The sequence below is a fragment of the Leptonychotes weddellii genome, chromosome 10 (genome assembly GCF_054177405.1).
Source record: "Leptonychotes weddellii isolate Sample4059 chromosome 10, ASM5417740v2, whole genome shotgun sequence".
Classification (NCBI taxonomy): Eukaryota; Metazoa; Chordata; class Mammalia; order Carnivora; family Phocidae; genus Leptonychotes; species Leptonychotes weddellii.
In genome coordinates, this window is record NC_138378.1 from 42,210,011 (window position 1) to 42,227,709 (window position 17,699).

Here is a 17,699-nt window from a genome sequence, read left to right on the forward strand (position 1 = left end):
GGAGTTCAACTTGCAAGGGGGATTAGTCTTGAACTTTAATTTTTCCTGGGACTGAGATAATGACGGTGGGGATGTGGTGGGAAATTTCTATGTTGGCTTGTAATTAGAGTACAATTGTTTAATTGTACTTGCTTAATTTTGTTGAGGCTTGATTGGACAATGTGGCCGGAAATTATTTGAAATGGGAAAGAGAACACAGGGTAAACTTTTGGCTTGGATAAATGGAGCTTTGGGATGGATTTTGTTAAATAGCTTTATTCAGATATAATTCACATACCACACTATTCAACCATTTAATGTGTATAATTCAGTGGTTTTTAGTATATTCACAAAATTGTGCAAATATCTCCACAATCTAACTTTAGAACATTTTCATTACTCCCTTTCCACCTCTTTGCTGCCCACCCCCCCAACTGCTGCCCCAGCCCTAGGCAATCACTAGTCTACATTTTGTCTTTATAAATTTGCCCCTTCTAGCCATTTAACATGAATGAAATCACACAATATGTGGTTTTTGTTGCTGACTTTATTGAATACCATAATGTTTTCAAGATTCTTCCATGTTGTAGCATGTATCAGTACTTCAATTTTTGTATTTCCCAACCATTATCCATTATATAGATATATTTCATTTTCTTTACTCATTCATCAGTTGACAAACATATGTGTTTTTTTCTTTTTTTTGAGATTATGAATAATACTGCACAAACATTCATATGTAAGTTTTTGTATGGCCATGTTTTCATTTATATTGGGTATCTATATTGGAGCAGAATTGTTGGGTGATATGGTAACTGTATGCCTAACCTTTTGAAGAACTGCCAAATTATTTACCAAAACAGCTGCACCATTTTACATCTCTACCAGCAATACCAGGCTCTAATTTGTTATTATCTGTTTTTGTTTTTGTTTGTTTGTTTTTAATTTTTTTTTTTTTTACTATAGCCATATAATGGGTGTGAAGTAGTATCTCATTTTGACTTGCATTTCCCTAATGGCTAATGATGAGCACTTTTTCCAAGTACTTCTTTGTCATTTGCATTTCTTTGGAGAAATGTCCATTCAAATCCTTTGGGATTTTTAAAATTGGGTTGACTTTTTAAAAATTTAATTGGGTTACTCTTTAATTTTTAAAATTGAGTTTTATTTAATCATTTAAAAATGGGTTAGTTGTCTTCTTATTGAGTTGTAATAATTCTTCATATATTCTGGGTACAAATTCCATATTAGCTATATGATTTGCAAATGTACTCTCCCATTTTGTAGTTGTCTTTTCTCTTTATTCATGGGATTGTCAAATGACAAAACTAAAACAACTTTGTAAAAGTGTGATGTCCTTTATATAAGGAAAAACAATCCATGGGTTGTGAGAATACAGTGCTACCCAAGTGACAGCACACTCTTCTTGGGGAAATTTGGTTAAGAGAAAATTTTATATAGCATTAGAAGCAGCAACGTGGAGATAGGGCATGATTGGCTGTGGTTGCATATCTGACCTCATCTGGAAAGATCGAGGAACAAGAAAATAAGTATAAAGCCCAGAGCTGGATTGGTGTTTGGGGTTTGGTTGACTGGATACTTTGTGTTTCTTGTCAGGTGGAGACTTTACAGGAACATGAAAATTAGGTTTGCTGGTGTGGCACCCTAAGCAGGAATGGCTCCATCTTGAACCTAATAATTACTTCAACAGCTCCCCTCCACTTTTAATCATCCTCTTGACCATTCAAGAGTTTTGATAAAAAATATTGGCCTTAGGGGTGTTTGGGTGGCTCAGTTGGTTAAGCATCCAGCTCTTGATTTTGGGTCAGGTTATGATCTCATGGTTGTGAGATAGAGCCCTATGTCAGGCTCTGTGCTCAGTGGGTAGTCTGCTTGAGATTCTCTCTCTCCCTCTGCCCCTCCCCCTGCTGGTGCTCTCTCTCTCTCTCTCTCTCTTAAATAAATAAATAAATAAAATCTTAGAAAAATATTGGCCTTAGTGTGACTCTCAGTTATCATTGCCTCTGGGGTCTCAGTGTAATATTGAGAATCTGGCAAATAACATAAAGAGGACAACAGAAGTTTTTGTTTTGGGTCCCAAATTCACAGTCCAGCCACCCTCCTGCCCAAGTCATCATGCACTACCTGCCACCTGCTCAATGCCAACTCAACACACCTTCACCTCAGATCAACAAGGACTCAAACTGACACTCTTCCCCTCAAATTCCAGCCCCTGTGCTCATGTTTGTGCCTAATAGCAGATTGAAGCAACCCAAACAGTGACACTAATTCTGTGGAATATATAATGGATTAAAGGGGTGTGCTAGGCTTAGAACATCCAAAGAAAAATACATACAGCATGATTCTGATTACTAAAAGAAACAAACCTGGGAAAAATAAAACAAGATGAAATCAGAGAGGGAGACAAACCATAAGAGACTCTTAATCATAGGAAACAAACTGAGGGTTGCTGGAGGGGAGGTGGATGGGGGATGGGGTAACTGGGTGATGGGCATTAGGGAGGGGAGGGGTGGGGTTAAGGAGGGCATGAGATGCGATGAGCACTGGGTGTTAAGTGCAACTGATGAATTGTTGAACATAAGAGACTCTTAATCATAGGGAACAAACTGAGTGCTGCTGGAGGGGAGGGGTTGGGGGATAGGGTAACTAGGTGATGGGCATTAAGGAGAGCATGTGATGTTATCATTGATGAATCACTGACCTCTACCTCTGAAACTAATAATACACTATATGTTTAATTAATTGAATTTAAATTAAAAAGAACCCCCCCAAAAGAATTTGTTTTTGAGAAGTTTGTCAAAAATATCAAAATGTTTTAAAACACTTGATCAGATAGGATCATAGGTCACTATGAAACAATACTTAGTTATCCATTTAATCAAAGTGACATTAAAGACTTTGAAGGCAAATACAGAAATTTACGTAGCCATAAAAACAACAACAAAAGCTTAGGTCTTTTAATATTGAGAAGACTAGATTTTCTTAAGTAATCAAGGATCGGATAAAGACATGAAGCACAGTACATTATTTTGGTAAGGTACAAATTTTTTTGTTTTCTAGGCAGATTACTTAAAGGGTAAAGAAAAAAAAAATTTTTTTACAATTTCTTATTAAGAACACACTGATAATATTTAAAAAAAACACCAAATAAACCCTGTCCTTTTAACATAGAGATAATCAAATTTCAATTATGCTTTGGTGTACTTATGATACATTCCTTAAAAAATAAATCCATTCCAATCTTAGCCATCTTGCCCACACATAAATTTCTTTTTCCAAGATTTCTTTTCCACAAACCTTCTGCCACATCTTTTATATCCATTTATGTTTTTCCCTCTTTTTCTTATTCTAGAAGAAACAGTCATACTTATTTGCTTTTCACACACAGTTGTTATGGGGTGTCCGGAGGGGGTGGGGGTTGGCAGCGTGGGCAGTGAAAGAATTCACCCAAGGAAGAACAAAAGAGGTGTAAATTTATTGAATACACTGTCAGGGAGCCAGGGAGCAGTGGGCATGGCAGCAAAGGAGAGACCATCTGCCAGGAGGTGGTGGTGAGGGGCTATAGTTAAAGGGCAGAGTGAGGGAGGGCGATATATGGAATCTTCCCTTTTGGTAATCTTAGGAACTGTGCCTGGCTGTAAGTAGCTCATTGGTTGGTTGGGGTCTATGGCTTACTAAGCTTGTTGGCATCAGCTCAGGGGCACTGTGGACCCTTCTATCTTGCTCAGGTTTCCACTGCTCAAGCCTGTTACCTAAAAGCAACCTCTACAGTTGCTTCTTTTCACTCTTATTATTTCCAAAAAGTTCTAATTGATTAGAATTCTTAATCCTTATAGTTCTTAATTCCTAATGAAAACAAATATGTAAGCAATTGTGAACTGTCCATTATATCAGCATTTATAAATACACTTCATGATTTCTGAAAGTGTATTTTTACCCATAGTACATTTTTCAGTGTGACACCAGACATGTTTACTGAAAGACCCACATATCTTTACTTCCTTTCGTAGTAAGAAGCCAAAAGTAGTATAAACTTGTGTTTAATATTTAAAGTTTTAGGATTTTATCTGACTTGGAAGATATCTAGATATTTGATGAATATCCACCATTTCACTTCACTTAGTAAAACTTTAAGATTTCAAGCTATCAAAAATATTTTATAAACTATTTTTAAGTAGACATAGCATAAACATAGTTGAAAAATTCATTTACAAACTTATATCTTACTTATATCTAATTTACCTGTTCTAAATCATGCATAGCTTTTTTTATAAAAAAAATTCATGAGACACTAAACAGTTAACCATCATCTTAAGCTATCTTTCTTGCTAACAAATTTTGTTAGCAGACACAACATGAGCTTATTTGACTTCTGGAAACCTAGGTAGAACAAAAGTTATATGTCCACATTATATTTAATGCTGGTAACTCTGAAGACATAGCTGTTTTAATTAAACCAATGAACTTAAACTAACTTCTATTTACTGAAGATGATCCTAGACCACATGAACTTGAAAAACATTTTTGTTAGTTTCTGTATTTCTGAGAATATATTTCTATAGAGAGAGTATACTTAATTTAGAGAGCACTTACTTTTCTCTAAGCCAATTAAATAGAACTCTTTACATATTAAATTTGACAATGCCATCTGGAGGTACAAAAAACCCCACACATCTATAACATGTATACATAAACATATAGACAGATACAGAGATCTTAGAACTTTTGTTTTAAAATTTTAGCCATGGAACAGGTACCATAGTGCAAATCTCACTAGTTTATACAAGTACAGTTGGATCCAAACTATGTTTCTGGCAGATGGAATAATTTAAGGCTACCTGCTCAGATAGCTTAAGCTTTTCAGTAATATTTGTGCCAAAGATTTAAAAATATAGTTGCCTATACTAACCTTTATTTCCCCTCTGATAAAACCTACCTACCTGAAGTTAGCATTTCAAAAATGTAGAACATTCCTAGAGAAGACTGGGTAGAAAATTTACATCTCAAAGGCACAGGAAAATAATGCAAGTTCCTAGAGGAGGATTTTTGTTTCCTAAGTCCAGATATTTTACAACGCCTACAAGCCTTTTGAGATGAATAGGGAGCTTTGTGATTCTTAAAAAGGATGGGTGGACTTTGAATTGCTTAGGTGAATGGGCCCTTTCCGCATTTCTGCTCTTGTAAAAACTCAATTTGTAATATAGGATAATTGTTTTAATTCCTCAAACACTTGGTTTGCAACCTGAATGCTATCAGGGGCTGAGCCAGTCATCCACTGGCTTTTTTATATCAGTTTGCTTTTTTATATCAGGGAGACAATCTTCAACAAAAATGAGGATCAAAAAATTCCTGTGTTCTATATTTAGAGCCATTTGTCTTTGGAATGTTTGTCTTTCCCTCTGGGTACCTAGTTTCATTTAGCCTAGGGAAGAGGGCTGAAAAGAAATTTTCTATCTTAGCTTCCAATCTGGCCAACTTCTGACCGCAGAACTACTTCAAAAAAATCCTTTCAAATATCTTGCCAGGTTTCATCTGGGACAAACAGTAAATATTCCTGGCAGTATTGAACAACCCCATGGTTATAAGAGATGTCCCCCAACAGGGTGCAAAAGATACCACCTTCCCAAGATTTAGAGCCCAAGTATAGCCAAAAGGAAGAAAGACTTACGTAATTTCCCTGAAAGTTGGCAACAGTTGGCAGGACCCTAGCTGCAAATGGAGTGCAGCTCACATTTCTGTCTGGCCATATTTTGGGGGCCTCCAACCTGATGGTGGACAAGCCAAATTCTCAGGACACAAAACAAAACAAACAAGAAGGTAATAGCTGTCCCTGAGAAAGAAAACAATTAATAACCAATGGACACATACAAACCATTTCACAAGAGTCTGAACTTGGAAATAAAAGGACAACATGAAATTTTGCCTTCCTCTCTGGACTAGATACTCGAGGCAGACATCCAGGAGAGTTGACTCTGGTAGGAATTCTTACCCTTGGCTGGCTTCTGCCAGTTTTCCCAGAAGGCCATCTGTAGGCTCTGGAGCAAGTGGGTTTAAAGTAAGGAGTGTAGCCCTGCTATCTACCAGAATTTGGCAAGGTTTTCGCTTAATTTTAACATTAGTTCCCCTTTGGCCATTTAAAGAAATAACTTGTAAGGCTTCACTGGAGAATCTCTTTAACTAGAGTCCCATCAACCCTGGGAGTGGTCCATTTGGAGGGCCCTCCTTTGAGGATAGTTTTTCAGTTAATTGCAAATGAGACACTGATTTCTTGGCCAAAGTTTTGATGATGGACACCTAGGAGGGTGTCACGGGGGAGGCCCAGGTATTTTTTTTTTTGGTTTCTGGCCTTTGAGCAGCTGCAGCTGGAAAACCCAACCTGACAGGCCCAAAGAAGGGGGACGACTGTTTCACATAACTAAGATGTCTAGAGGGAAGGCTGACATCTGGCACTGCTAGAGGCAGGGACTCATGTTTTCTGTCTCTTGACTCAGTTCTGATGCCCCCTGTAATTTGACTTTATTTTCAAACAGCTGCTCTGGACCTCCTGTCTTCTCATCTTCATGCCCAGCAAAAAGAGAGAGTCTGCTATTCAAATAGTTGAAAGAAAATTCCACCATGAAGTCTCATGATCCACAGGTGGCCAGACTTGGGTCACATGCCATCTTTAAGCCAGTCACTAAGGCTGCTCTGACTGCTTTAGCCAAGATCACATTCTCCAAGTCATGGCCCAAAGGGTAGTGTCAACTTCCCTGGAAACTGATGGAGGGAGAGGGAAGGAGGATGCATCACCACCTGGATGGCCTTCTCTTTATTATCATAAGAAGGCCAGGCTGCCATTGGTTTGTGAGTCAGCACCAACCTCAGGGACTATTTGATGATGTTGCCTTCTCGTGGACAGTGTGACCAGTGAGGAATGTACACAGCCTGTGGGGTAAACAGTCCTCAGCACCATGTATCAGCTAATAGTCATTCAGGAAGGGTGGACATTTTTCTTAGTTTATTCCTCAGGGGCCTGGATTTGGGTAAAAGAAAAATAAATATTGCTCTTCCATGATTAAAAGTACCTCACCAAAATATTGGATCCTGTTCACCAGGAAGCCCTATATTTTCTGAATACCTTCATGGCTGTGGGAAAATCTGGAAAGAGCTGAACTGTTCTACCCTACAGAGGGAGGGCTTGAACATGCTGAGGGATCTGGAGGCAAGGGATGGGTGGACAAATAGCAAATGCTAAGGGAAAGAGGAATCAGTGAGACAAATAAGGTCAGTGACTCAGTGGGGTGAAGGGCAAATGACAACCACCTCTGGAGGTGAGGCCAAGGGCATTGCCAAATCAGGGATGCCAGTGCTGGGGTAGAGGAAACCTGCTGAGCTGCCTGAAATCTGCACAAAAGTTCACTGACTTAACATATGCTTTGGGTGAAGGGCATTTTCATTTAGTTTTGTTTGGTTGTGTTTTATTTACTGGGAATCAAGGAGGGGGCTGGGCTGTACATCTGGGGAGATCCTTGGCATCAAAAGCATGTTTAGATGCAGGTGTGACTCAGAGAACCCTCTACCTGCTGCCATTTGCAGGTGTTTTAGAAGCAACTGTACTTTGTCAGGCAATCAAATTGGGTTATATAGTTCAGTGATTCCTTGGGTAATATTACAAAATCCCAGTGCCCAGGCCATATGCCTGGATCAATTAAGTCAGAATTTCTCTGAGTGGCACCAGGCATCAGTATTTTTTAAAGCTCCCCAGGTGATTGCATGTGCAGTCACACCTGAGATTATGTATGCCCCTTATCTGGTCTCGAGGTGCTGGACACCCGGGCTGACATCCAAATGACCCCTGAGTGTATCTGACCCTGGGCTAAATAAACTTCAGGTACTGTGATCCTGAGGGGACCCACTGGGAGCCCCAGTGCCAAGGGTGAGGGAGCAGATGTAAGGTGGTCTGAAAAATCTCCTTATTTTGGCTCTCAGGTGAGGCACTGCTGCTCAGTTTTATGTGTATTTGTTAGCACAATAGAGCATAATGAAAAGGAATGGGTAATTTTACTATTGTCTCCCAGTGCCTGTCTCTCTGGCTTGGGCCTGTAGGCTTGGGACAGGGTTGGCCTTCTCTGACTGTGTCTTCTAAAGGGTCTTGTCACCTTGTCCAAGTTCACTCCTGTCCTTCTGCATCTGGTAGCAGTGATGGGCCATAAAAACCCAGACCTCTAAGGATCTATAAATTATGAGCCACCAAGATACAATTACTTTATACTACTGGAGGACATAATAAAAGCATAAATACATTGCAAAATATATGACATAACTAAAATGAAAAGCTCAAATATTAAATGTTGTCTTTTTTCCCCCCTAACCAGAATATACATTCAATATAGTTCTAGTTCAAAACACAGTAGTTCTACTTTTTGAGCTGGAAAAAAAATAATTTCATCAAGGAGAATAAATACAACATTCAGAAATGAAATTTAGAAAAGAATAACGGGAGTGGTTCTTACCTAAGTGATATTAAAACATTATATTTTAAAGGGAGTAGTTGGCACAGAAAAATAAACCCAGCTGGTTTTAAGACAGAAATATAGTCACTGACAGGATGTTATAGGAATTCACTATACAGACAGTGGCCTTTTGAAGTTCTTGGAAACTTCACAGAAAAAAACAACAACAAAAAAAACAAAGCTAATAATATCATTTGAAAAATGAAATTGAACTCTTATACCAAATAAAATTAAAAGCTATCAATATTCTGACTGGAATAAAAATATGTTTTTATGTGACAAACTGAACTGTTCAAAGGCTTTACAGATACGAACACATTAATTTCCATAACCCCATGAGGAGGGGATTCCTACCGTCCCCTTGCTGCTAACAAGTGAGGCTCAGAGAGAAGGAGCTCATGCAGGTCACACAGCCAGTGGCATTCTTCTCACCCAGGGCATCTGGCTCCAGGTGCCTGGGTTTCACCCCATTCAACATGCGTGTGTACACACACACACACACACACACGCACGCACGAGCGCACGCACACATACGCATTGGTATTTCCCAGACACTACTGCTGTGTGATAAATCACCTGAACAGTGGGAGGTGTGGTACAACAACCATTTTCTCTGCTCACGGCTTTGTGGACCCGGGATTTGGGAAGCAAACAGGTGAGCAGTTCTTGCTCGAGGGCTCTCCTGTGATTGCAGTCAGATGACAGGCAGGGTTGCAGTCACCTGAGAGCTCAGTCAGGCTGGATGTCCCTGGTGACCCATTCACTTGGCCAGCAGCTCAGCTGGGGCGTGCAAGCAGGTAGCTGCAGGGGGCATCTCCAGCACAAAGGTATTGGGGAGTCAGGCTCCTTACAGGGATGTTGGCGTCTCACAGGGCAAGTGTCCAGGAATGCTGGCAGAAGCCCTGGGATCTTCTGTGACCCTGCCTTGGAGGTACAAATTCACTTCCTCTGTCCTCTTCACTTGAAGCCTGCACAAACACACCTAGAGTGGTGGTTCACAACCCTCTTGGGAGCTTCCCTGGTGTAATCCGAGACAGCCCCTGCACTCAGAGGGCAGGGAGAAGCTGAGAAAGAACAGGTCCCTCCAGGTTGAGAGATGGCAATTTTCATAAGCAAAGGGAACTCACATATGAGGCTTCTCTTAGGTGGCAGCAAGTTGAATGGACCCCTCACCCATCTGCCAAATCTTAAAAGTTTATAGAAGAGGCCCTAACTGAGGTCAGTCACATACACCATCCAGACGGTCTCCGCACCACATCACTATCTCCAGGCTATGTCCTTGGAGCAGTCTCAGGGAGCAGAAAAGGCCAGCGGAACCCCATTCCCAGGGCAGGAGAGGGGGTGAGGAGCCTCCAAGTGCCCAGGTCCAGCCCACAGGTTAATCCTGGCACACCTTTTCGATGATGTTCCCCAACACAGAGTCAAGATGCAGCTCACAGACCCTACCTCTAAATGCAAGGAGTGTCAAAGATTATGGGGGCCATGTTTAAAGCACCACAATATGTAATCAAATGAAAAAATATCAAAACCTAGTGAGTGTTTACTCAGAGTCAAGCACAATACTGAAGCTATTTATGTAATTTTACATAAATTATACTTATATTTAAAATAAATAAACCTAAAAATAAAATCATGCAGACAAAAGTTGCAGGGGCTGTGATTCCACCCCTACACACACTGGTCTACATGACTTCAGGTCACAGGGCCTTCTTCGTCCCACCACTTCATGCAGAGCCTCAGGGTTATAGCATCTGTAGGCCCACCATTACCTTGGAGCACCCAGGGTGGCACCAACCTGAACGCCTGTGGTGTGGGCTGTGGGACACAAGGCCTAGTGGTGGGAGGTGTGGAGAGCTTCAGATGAGCCAAGCTGTGTGTACAGCTCTCCCCCCCACCCCCCACTTCCACAAGGAAAAGAGAATTGGAAGTGTGTCCACGAAGGGATGGCTTTACAGGAAATCAGCATTTCGTTGTGGTGCCTGCATGCGGGTTGTTTGTGTAAACCCAAGATTTTTCACTGAGGTAGGAAAGACCCTGCAGGGAGGCCTTAGCCCCAGGATACCACTTCTGTGCACTGTCTGCTCTGCCAGGGACCCCCTGTCCCCCACCAACACATCCCCAAGCCCGTGCACCCTTGCAGGGATGAGCCCCAGGCTCATACCGTGCCTCTCAAGACCTGGAGGCAGTGCTTTGCCTCTCTGACCCCAACCCGTTTCGCTAAGTGTGGTGTCCATCAGGAAGAGACTGTCTAGCAACCACAGTGTTTATTTGGGGTCTTAAAGATTGTAATCGAGGAGACACAGAGGCCACTAAAATCCAAAGTGTGCTCCAAACTTGGAGCTGTGAGTAAGGGTTTTTGGAGTCAAACCCCACAAGGTTTCATAACTTGTTTTGAAAGAATGATTGGTGCTGGCAGAGTTCACACTTACTGTCTCATACATGATTGGCTATTTGGCAAACAGGTGTTACAGTATCTCTACTTAGGTCCGAAGTGGAAGGCTGTGTTCCAGGTGGTCCAGCTGCAATTGACAAATGTTCAGAGAATTGAAATAGAAGACAGTGGTGAAGAGGCCCTACTTCCTCCATGTCCTGTGGACTGTGGAAAGTCAATTGAATGACTTTCTTAGCAATTGTGCATCTTCTTTCATAATGGTGAACACGAGATGAGAATTGGGGCCCAGCTAGTCATCTGGAGGAGGCACGCGGGATGGGCCCCCATCCCACCCCTTCCCAGCATTGTGCTGGGCTCCACCTTTGCTGGGCGCAGCAGCGGTTCCTGGAGTGCCGGGACTCGGGGCCATCTGGAGGTGTTCCCTTTGTCATTTCACCTTCTGCGTTCAGGGCAGCAGGTCACAGGACTTCATCCATGCTGCTCTGCATGTGGCAGAGGGGTACATGGCCCCAGCACTACCAGCGCCGTGAGAGGGCTTCACCTCCCTGCAGTGAATGGCTGATATAAGGGCAGCACAGGGGGCAGGGTGTGTGTTCAGTTCTCTTTTGTTTAGGACTCGATCTTTCCTATTGGGGTTCTGAGGTATCCACTCGTCTACAGAATGATGGTGAATGAAGGGTAACATTCCTTATTAATTCCAAAGTCTTCAGAATAAGAAGCAAGCCCACTGTTCATGGTTTCAATTCTACATCCCTTACAGGAAGCTCTACACAAGGACTGATTTTAAAATGGGACCCTGGAAAATAAGCAGGGTGCAAACCCGTAAAACCCTTTAGAAACCACCAATCTGAAGGTGTTGTTTTCAGTCTTATTTCACTTCTGATTCTGACTGGCTTGACCTTCTGATGGGTATTTCTCCAATAGTTACATATACACCCATACACTTTGTCTTTGTCACCTGCAGGCACCTGCAGTCTCTTGTGGAAAGAAGTAGACATAAATCATTATTTATTTAGTCTCTGAAGAACTTGAGCAGTGAAAATCAGCCCAGGAGTGTGATCTCAGCACACATGGCTGAAATCTGACCTGGCAGAGCCCTGCTTAGGGTGGCCCTGGGCTATGGGTTCCATCTGACCCCTCCCTCCCGTCCAGCCTGCTCACCATCTGACTTCTTTTCAAACACAGCAGTCAAGTCTTTAGGATCAGCAGCCTAGGTCCCCTCCTCTCCCCTGTGTGACCACCAGGAGCCACCAAGGCTGGAGGCGTCGGTTCCCAGCCTGCTCCTAACTCAATCATCTCAAAAGTGGCAGCATGCTCCCCTGACTTCCCCACGAGGAACCTGTCAGCTCTCTGCTCCTTGTCTGCCCTCTAAAGCCAGTGGGACCAGGAGCTGCCCAAACCCTTCTGTATATATTCCCAAGACAGTAAATAACTCAAGAGGTAGCTGAGGTTACTTTTTATTGATTAAGATAGAGCAGAACACATGTACTACCTACTGGTGCATTTGGAAAGCAATTAAAAGAAACGAGTTCCAGTTACTTAGCTGTTCAAAAAAAGTCCCAGAACCCTTCTCTATTTGTCTCTTGGGACTAGCATACTGAGGGGGCATCACTTGGGCAAACCCAACCTTCTAAAGCTTAGGAGCTCTACAAGAGGGTGTGGGGGTAGGAGAAAGGGGTAGAGTGGCCCAGCCTGTCACAGCGTCCTCTATGCATCCTGGCAGCTGGACTTCACCAAGGAGGTCTTGCCCAGCCAGGGGACAGTGTATATCCGGAAAGAGCAGAGCGTTTTCTGTGAAAGGGAAGGGAGAGGGAGAGTTAGGGTTCCAGTGAAAAAGGAACATGCCCAGCCTCAAGATGTCAGAAGTGTGCGTGAGGAAGGGTGGTGGTGGGATTCTCAACCCCCATCCTGCTGAAGCCTAGAACACTAAGCAGGGGTTGGCAGTGACCTCTCAGTCACCCCACCCACCCCTTAAGTCCAAGACATGATTCCACAAGCTCATGCCCCCTGCACATGCCTGTGCAGCCTGTGCAAGATCACAGAGCCCCTGAGGGACAGGGTGCTGCCTCCAAGTCCCCTGCACCTCCAATGGGCCAGCACTAAGACAGGTGCAGAGCGAAGGATCGAGGGGCTAGGATCAGAGTTTGAGAAACACCCAAAGACTCAGGGAATGGGGTAGCTATGGGGGGAGTGTGCCCCCCCCCCAGAGGCCTCCCCGATGAGAGAGAGACTAGTATTTGGTGAGGACAGGACCAGAGGATTTGGGCTGCTTACAGGCCTCTAATTCCCTCTAATCTGTTCAGGTGGCTGAGACTGGGATTAAGGGGTCATCTCTCTGCCCAGCAAACACCTTATTCCACAGGCAACAACGCAACAGCACAAAGTACCCCAATTCACCAGCTAAAACCCACTTATAAACTCAAACTAGTCATGTGCACACACACACGTCCTCCCCCCACAAACACCCTGACACGTGCACACCCACACACGATGCACCCCACAGGCACATACCCTCATCAGGTGTGGCTGGTCATGAAAGGGACAGCTGTCCAAGTTGGGCTGGGACTTGGTACATCTGGTTCGTCCGATCTCCACCTCCAAGTAATAGTTCATCCCAGTCACGACCTGCACGTGTCAAGAACAGGATTTGTTTACAACACCTGCCAATCTCACACACACAGGTACCTTCCTGCTATTGGGTCCTCACGCCAGCATTCACTGCTGCCAAAGCAGGTACCCCAGAAAACCAAAGCCACCTTCTGAGGGCTGGTCCAGCAGCTGTGCCCAGACCCTCCTTGTAACTTGTTCACTGAGGGGCTTGAAGGTCTCAGGCAGCCTGGCAGGAGGAGAAGCAGGAAGACGGAAGGTGGAAGCCAGGGACCAAAATCCTGTTAACTGGGTTTAGGAGGGAAGCTAGCATGGTTGTCGGCTAATAAACTCCTTCAGTGCCAGGAAGCAGGGCAGGGTCTGAGCACACAGCGGGGGCTCTGTGCTGGAGCAAACAGAGTGGGTCTGGTTCAGGAAGACAGTCATGAGATGGGTACACTTAAGCTAAATTCCAATTAATAGGGTCAACCCTATAGATCGTTATATTTCCGCAGTGTAACAAAGGTTTATTTATTCCCTCATTTCACAGTAGGAAATGAGAGGCCTCTCTTTCTCATGTGCGCGTGCGCGTGCACACAAACACACACACACACATTTTAGGCCAGTAAAACACTGCCCCTGGAATGCCTACCTTTTAAGTGTGATTTTTTTTTTAAAGATTATTTATTTATTTATTTGAAAGAGAGAGAGAGAGCGCGCACAAGCTGCAGGCAGAAGCAGAGGGAGAGGGAGAAGCAGGCTCCCCACCAAGCAGGGAGCCTGATGTGGGGCTTGATCCCAGGACCCTGGGATCAGGACCTGAGCTGAAGGCAGATGCTTAACTGACTGATGGGAGTATTTCTGAAGTGTGTCACACACCTGCTTGTCTTTTACATTTGAGATTATAGGATAGGAGCATACCTTGTCCTCACAGAGGGCATCCTTAGAAAGAAACTTGGGATGAGGACCGGGTACCAGGCTCCACATCTTACCTGGTGGAACCACAAGCAGGTCCCAGGATCCCTCTGCTGTCCCTTTCCCCAATGAGTTGTGATGCCAAGCCAGTGTCACAGTGGAGAGTAGCAGGCTGGGGGGAACCAAGTGAGCATACATGTCCCATCCAAAGGACACAGTGCCAGTCACTGCTGCAGGGGGCAAAATGGTCTGTTCTGGGCCACCTTCTGAAGTTTCAAGAGAAGGCGGATGAGCCCTAAATGCTGGCATGCATTACAAGGTTTTTGTTGCTGTGAGGTTGTTCTGCTCTCCACTGGGCTCCAGGTCAGCTGGCCTAAATCCTAGCCACCCTTAGAGGATAAGCCCAAAGCCCAGTGGCCTTTCCTGACACTCCCTCTAAGCCCTCTTCTGGACTCTGCTGACTCTGCTCCTTATCTGACCAGAACTCCAGGACAGGGCTGGCAGAAGCAGGGGTCAGGAGCAGTCCGCTCAACAGCCCCCTGGGTGGTGGTGATGGTGGGGCCTTATCGGGGTGAACAGTGTGATGGCCCACATGAGAGGCTGTTCCCATGGACATGCCCTGTGGACTGAAGCAACACTCCAGGGGCCTTTCCACCAGCATGTCTGGACAGGTTTGAATTCCTATGCCAGACCCTCTGCTCTGAGGCGCACGGAGTACCACAGGCCAGCTCATCGACCCATCTGTGTTTGCTGACAGCCTCTCGGTGCTCAGGGAGCAGCCAGGACCCCACCTCAGGGAGGATGTTTGGTGTGGGCCCCAAACTCCATTGCAGGATGAGGACATGGAGGCTGGGTTAGTTTAGCGGCACCTGTTGAGAGGAGGCTTGGAGGAGAACGGGCCTCTTCTGCATGACCCCAGTCATCTCGAGGAAACATGGGGAAACCCCAAACTGTGCCCCAGGGTGCACCAGGAGTGGCTGGATCCTTCAGAAATGTCAAGTTCATCGATGGAGAGGCTGCTCCAGAGTAAAGGAGGCTGCAGGACAGTGGCTGCAGCACATGGCCTGGCAGTCCTGGGCCATAAAGGACATGAATGGGACAATCAGTGAGTGACATCTGAATAAGGTCTGTGGATTAGATAACTGTGTCAGTGTTGGTTCTGACTGCCAAAGTGTTATTGTGGGTATGTCAGAAAACACCGTTGTTTCTAGGGAATACACACTGTGGTGTTAACTCTCAAAAGCCTCAGAAAATAAATGCATATATCCCCATACACACACGTATGTGCCCAGTGGAAAGCAAAATGGCAAAACTTTAACATACAAGAAACCTAGGTGTAGAATCTACAAGGATTTTATGCACTTTTTGTTACTGCTTTCTAAGTCTGAAATTTAAAAAGTTACAAAAGTGCTTTAAAAAGTCATTTAGTGGCAGGGCCAGGAGGGCAGTCAGGTGTGGGGTCGTTTTTCCCTCGCCCGTGGTCATTTAGTTGACAGTTCACACTGAGCCTCCGTGTCCCATGAGGCTGAGGCACGGAGGTAAGGGAACTGGATGGGGCCCTGACCTCCACGCCGCAGCCTCTAGCCAGGCTGGCGTTTGAAAACACAAATGAAGGCCATGGGGGTGACCCAGTGTGCCGGCTGGGTCCCAGGCACTCCCGGTGACAGGCATGCATAGGGCAGGCCGTGGGCGACCAGAGAGACCAGGGACACCGCCCGCTGAGAAGCAGGGAAGCGCGTCGGCAGGCCCCACCCAACCTCTAGGGGCTCGGAGACTGATCCCTCCAAGATGCTGGGCTGACGGGTAGGGGCCGGGCTGGGGACGTCAGGCGGCTACGCCCCGAGCTCAGGGCCGCCCCGCACCCACAGCCCGGCTCGCGGCCCCCGGGGGGACGCACCTGCTTGCGGGCGCGCACCACTCGCATTGCGCGGCTATGGTACGCGTCGTTGCTCGCCTTGTTGTACTCGCTGAGGGCGAAGTTCAGCGCCTGCTGCACGCCCTCCTCGTTGACGTCGGCGTCCAACACACCGCCCACCAATGTAGACTTGGGGGTTCTCCTGTTTGTCTCGGGACTCACGGCCAGGGCCAGGGCCAGGGTCAGGGCCAGGGCGGCCAGCAGGAGCAGCGGGGTGCGTCGGCGCCCGTCCATTGTACAGCTCAGAAAAGAGTGATCCAGCCGCGGCGAACAGCACCGAGAGCCGCAGTCGTGCTTTTATTCCCCCAGCCCCGCCCTCGGGCCGCCCAGCCCACCCCGGCTCCGCTTCTTCGGCCCCCGCCTGCCCTTCCCCGGGCCCGGTGTCTGTCCTCCGCGGGAATCCTGCCCCTCCTCCCGGGTCCTGCTTCCGCTCTTTGTACTCCCCAGCCGAGCTCCTCCCTCCCGGTCCCAGCCCTCTATCATGAGTCGGGGCCCCATTCCCCCCTCTCCTGGCCTTATTTCCCCAGGTCAGGCTCTTTTCCCCTCCCCTAAGCTCCTCCCCTCTTCTCGGCGTCTCTCCTCCATCTAAGTCCCGCCCCTCCGCTGGATGCTGTCCAGTCCACCCCTCCAAATCCCCTGGCCTGTCCCCGAGTCTGGCTCCTCCTCTCTAGTCCTGCTCAGGCGCTGGGTGGAGGGTTCCCAAGTTTAACTCCCTGTGGTCTTGCAGAAGGTGTCACTCCTCCCAGGGCCTGCAGTGCCTGTAACCCCCCAACCCTGCCTCCTGTGAAAGGGGAAATAGCGCTCTGGGCTTCCTGGGGGTTGAGCATTGGGTCTAAGTCTAGGAATCCCCAGAGGTCGATTTCAGAGGCTAAGGAAGACTCTGCGCTTTGTTTTGGGGAGCTCTTTCGCAAAACATAAATGATTTAACGTTTATTTGGGAAAAGGTCATCGGGTTCTCTTTTTCACAACTCATTTATTTATTCAACCAACAAACCTTTCTGGGACTTATACCTGGCCACGAGGTCTCCAGCCTGTACATGAAGCATGGGTTAGTGAGCCTTGGACTTGTCACAGGGCAACTGCCCAATAGAGATGTAATGTGAACCATCTGTGACTTTGCATTTTCTAGTACATTAAAGTAAAAAGACATGGGTGAGAGTAAGTTTAACATTTTTTATTTAACCCGGTATATCCAAAATATTATTTCAACATACACAAGCAATTGTTTAATGAGATATTTTTACATCTTTCCTATGTGTGCTAAGTACTTGGAATCCTGTGTGTATGTTTTACACACAGAGCAGATGTCAATTCAGACCGGTCCCATTTCAAGCACCCCATGGCCAAGTATAGCTGGTGGCTGTGATGTTGTACAGCCCAGGTTTAGGGTGTGTGGGGG

The 17,699-nt window shown here is 45.6% G+C and overlaps 1 protein-coding gene across 2 annotated transcripts in view; it reads right to left on the minus strand.

The window, feature by feature from the left end:
- The window catches only part of LOC102736490 (cystatin-C), a 52,624-nt gene extending 36,033 nt beyond the window's left edge, over positions 1 to 16,591 (minus strand). The window contains exons 1-3 of one of the 2 annotated variants that reach the window (XM_006742933.3): positions 16,283 to 16,589; positions 13,396 to 13,509; positions 12,326 to 12,675 (exon numbers count right to left, since the gene is read on the minus strand). In XM_006742933.3, the coding sequence (XP_006742996.2) occupies positions 12,592 to 12,675; positions 13,396 to 13,509; positions 16,283 to 16,534 (450 nt within the window). In that variant the 5' untranslated portion in view covers positions 16,535 to 16,589 and the 3' untranslated portion in view covers positions 12,326 to 12,591. Of the gene's footprint in view, positions 1 to 12,325; positions 12,676 to 13,395; positions 13,510 to 16,282 lie in introns of those variants that run through there. The other variant, XM_081833274.1, reaches the window with a different exon arrangement.
- Between the last annotated feature and the right edge of the window lie 1,108 nt (positions 16,592 to 17,699).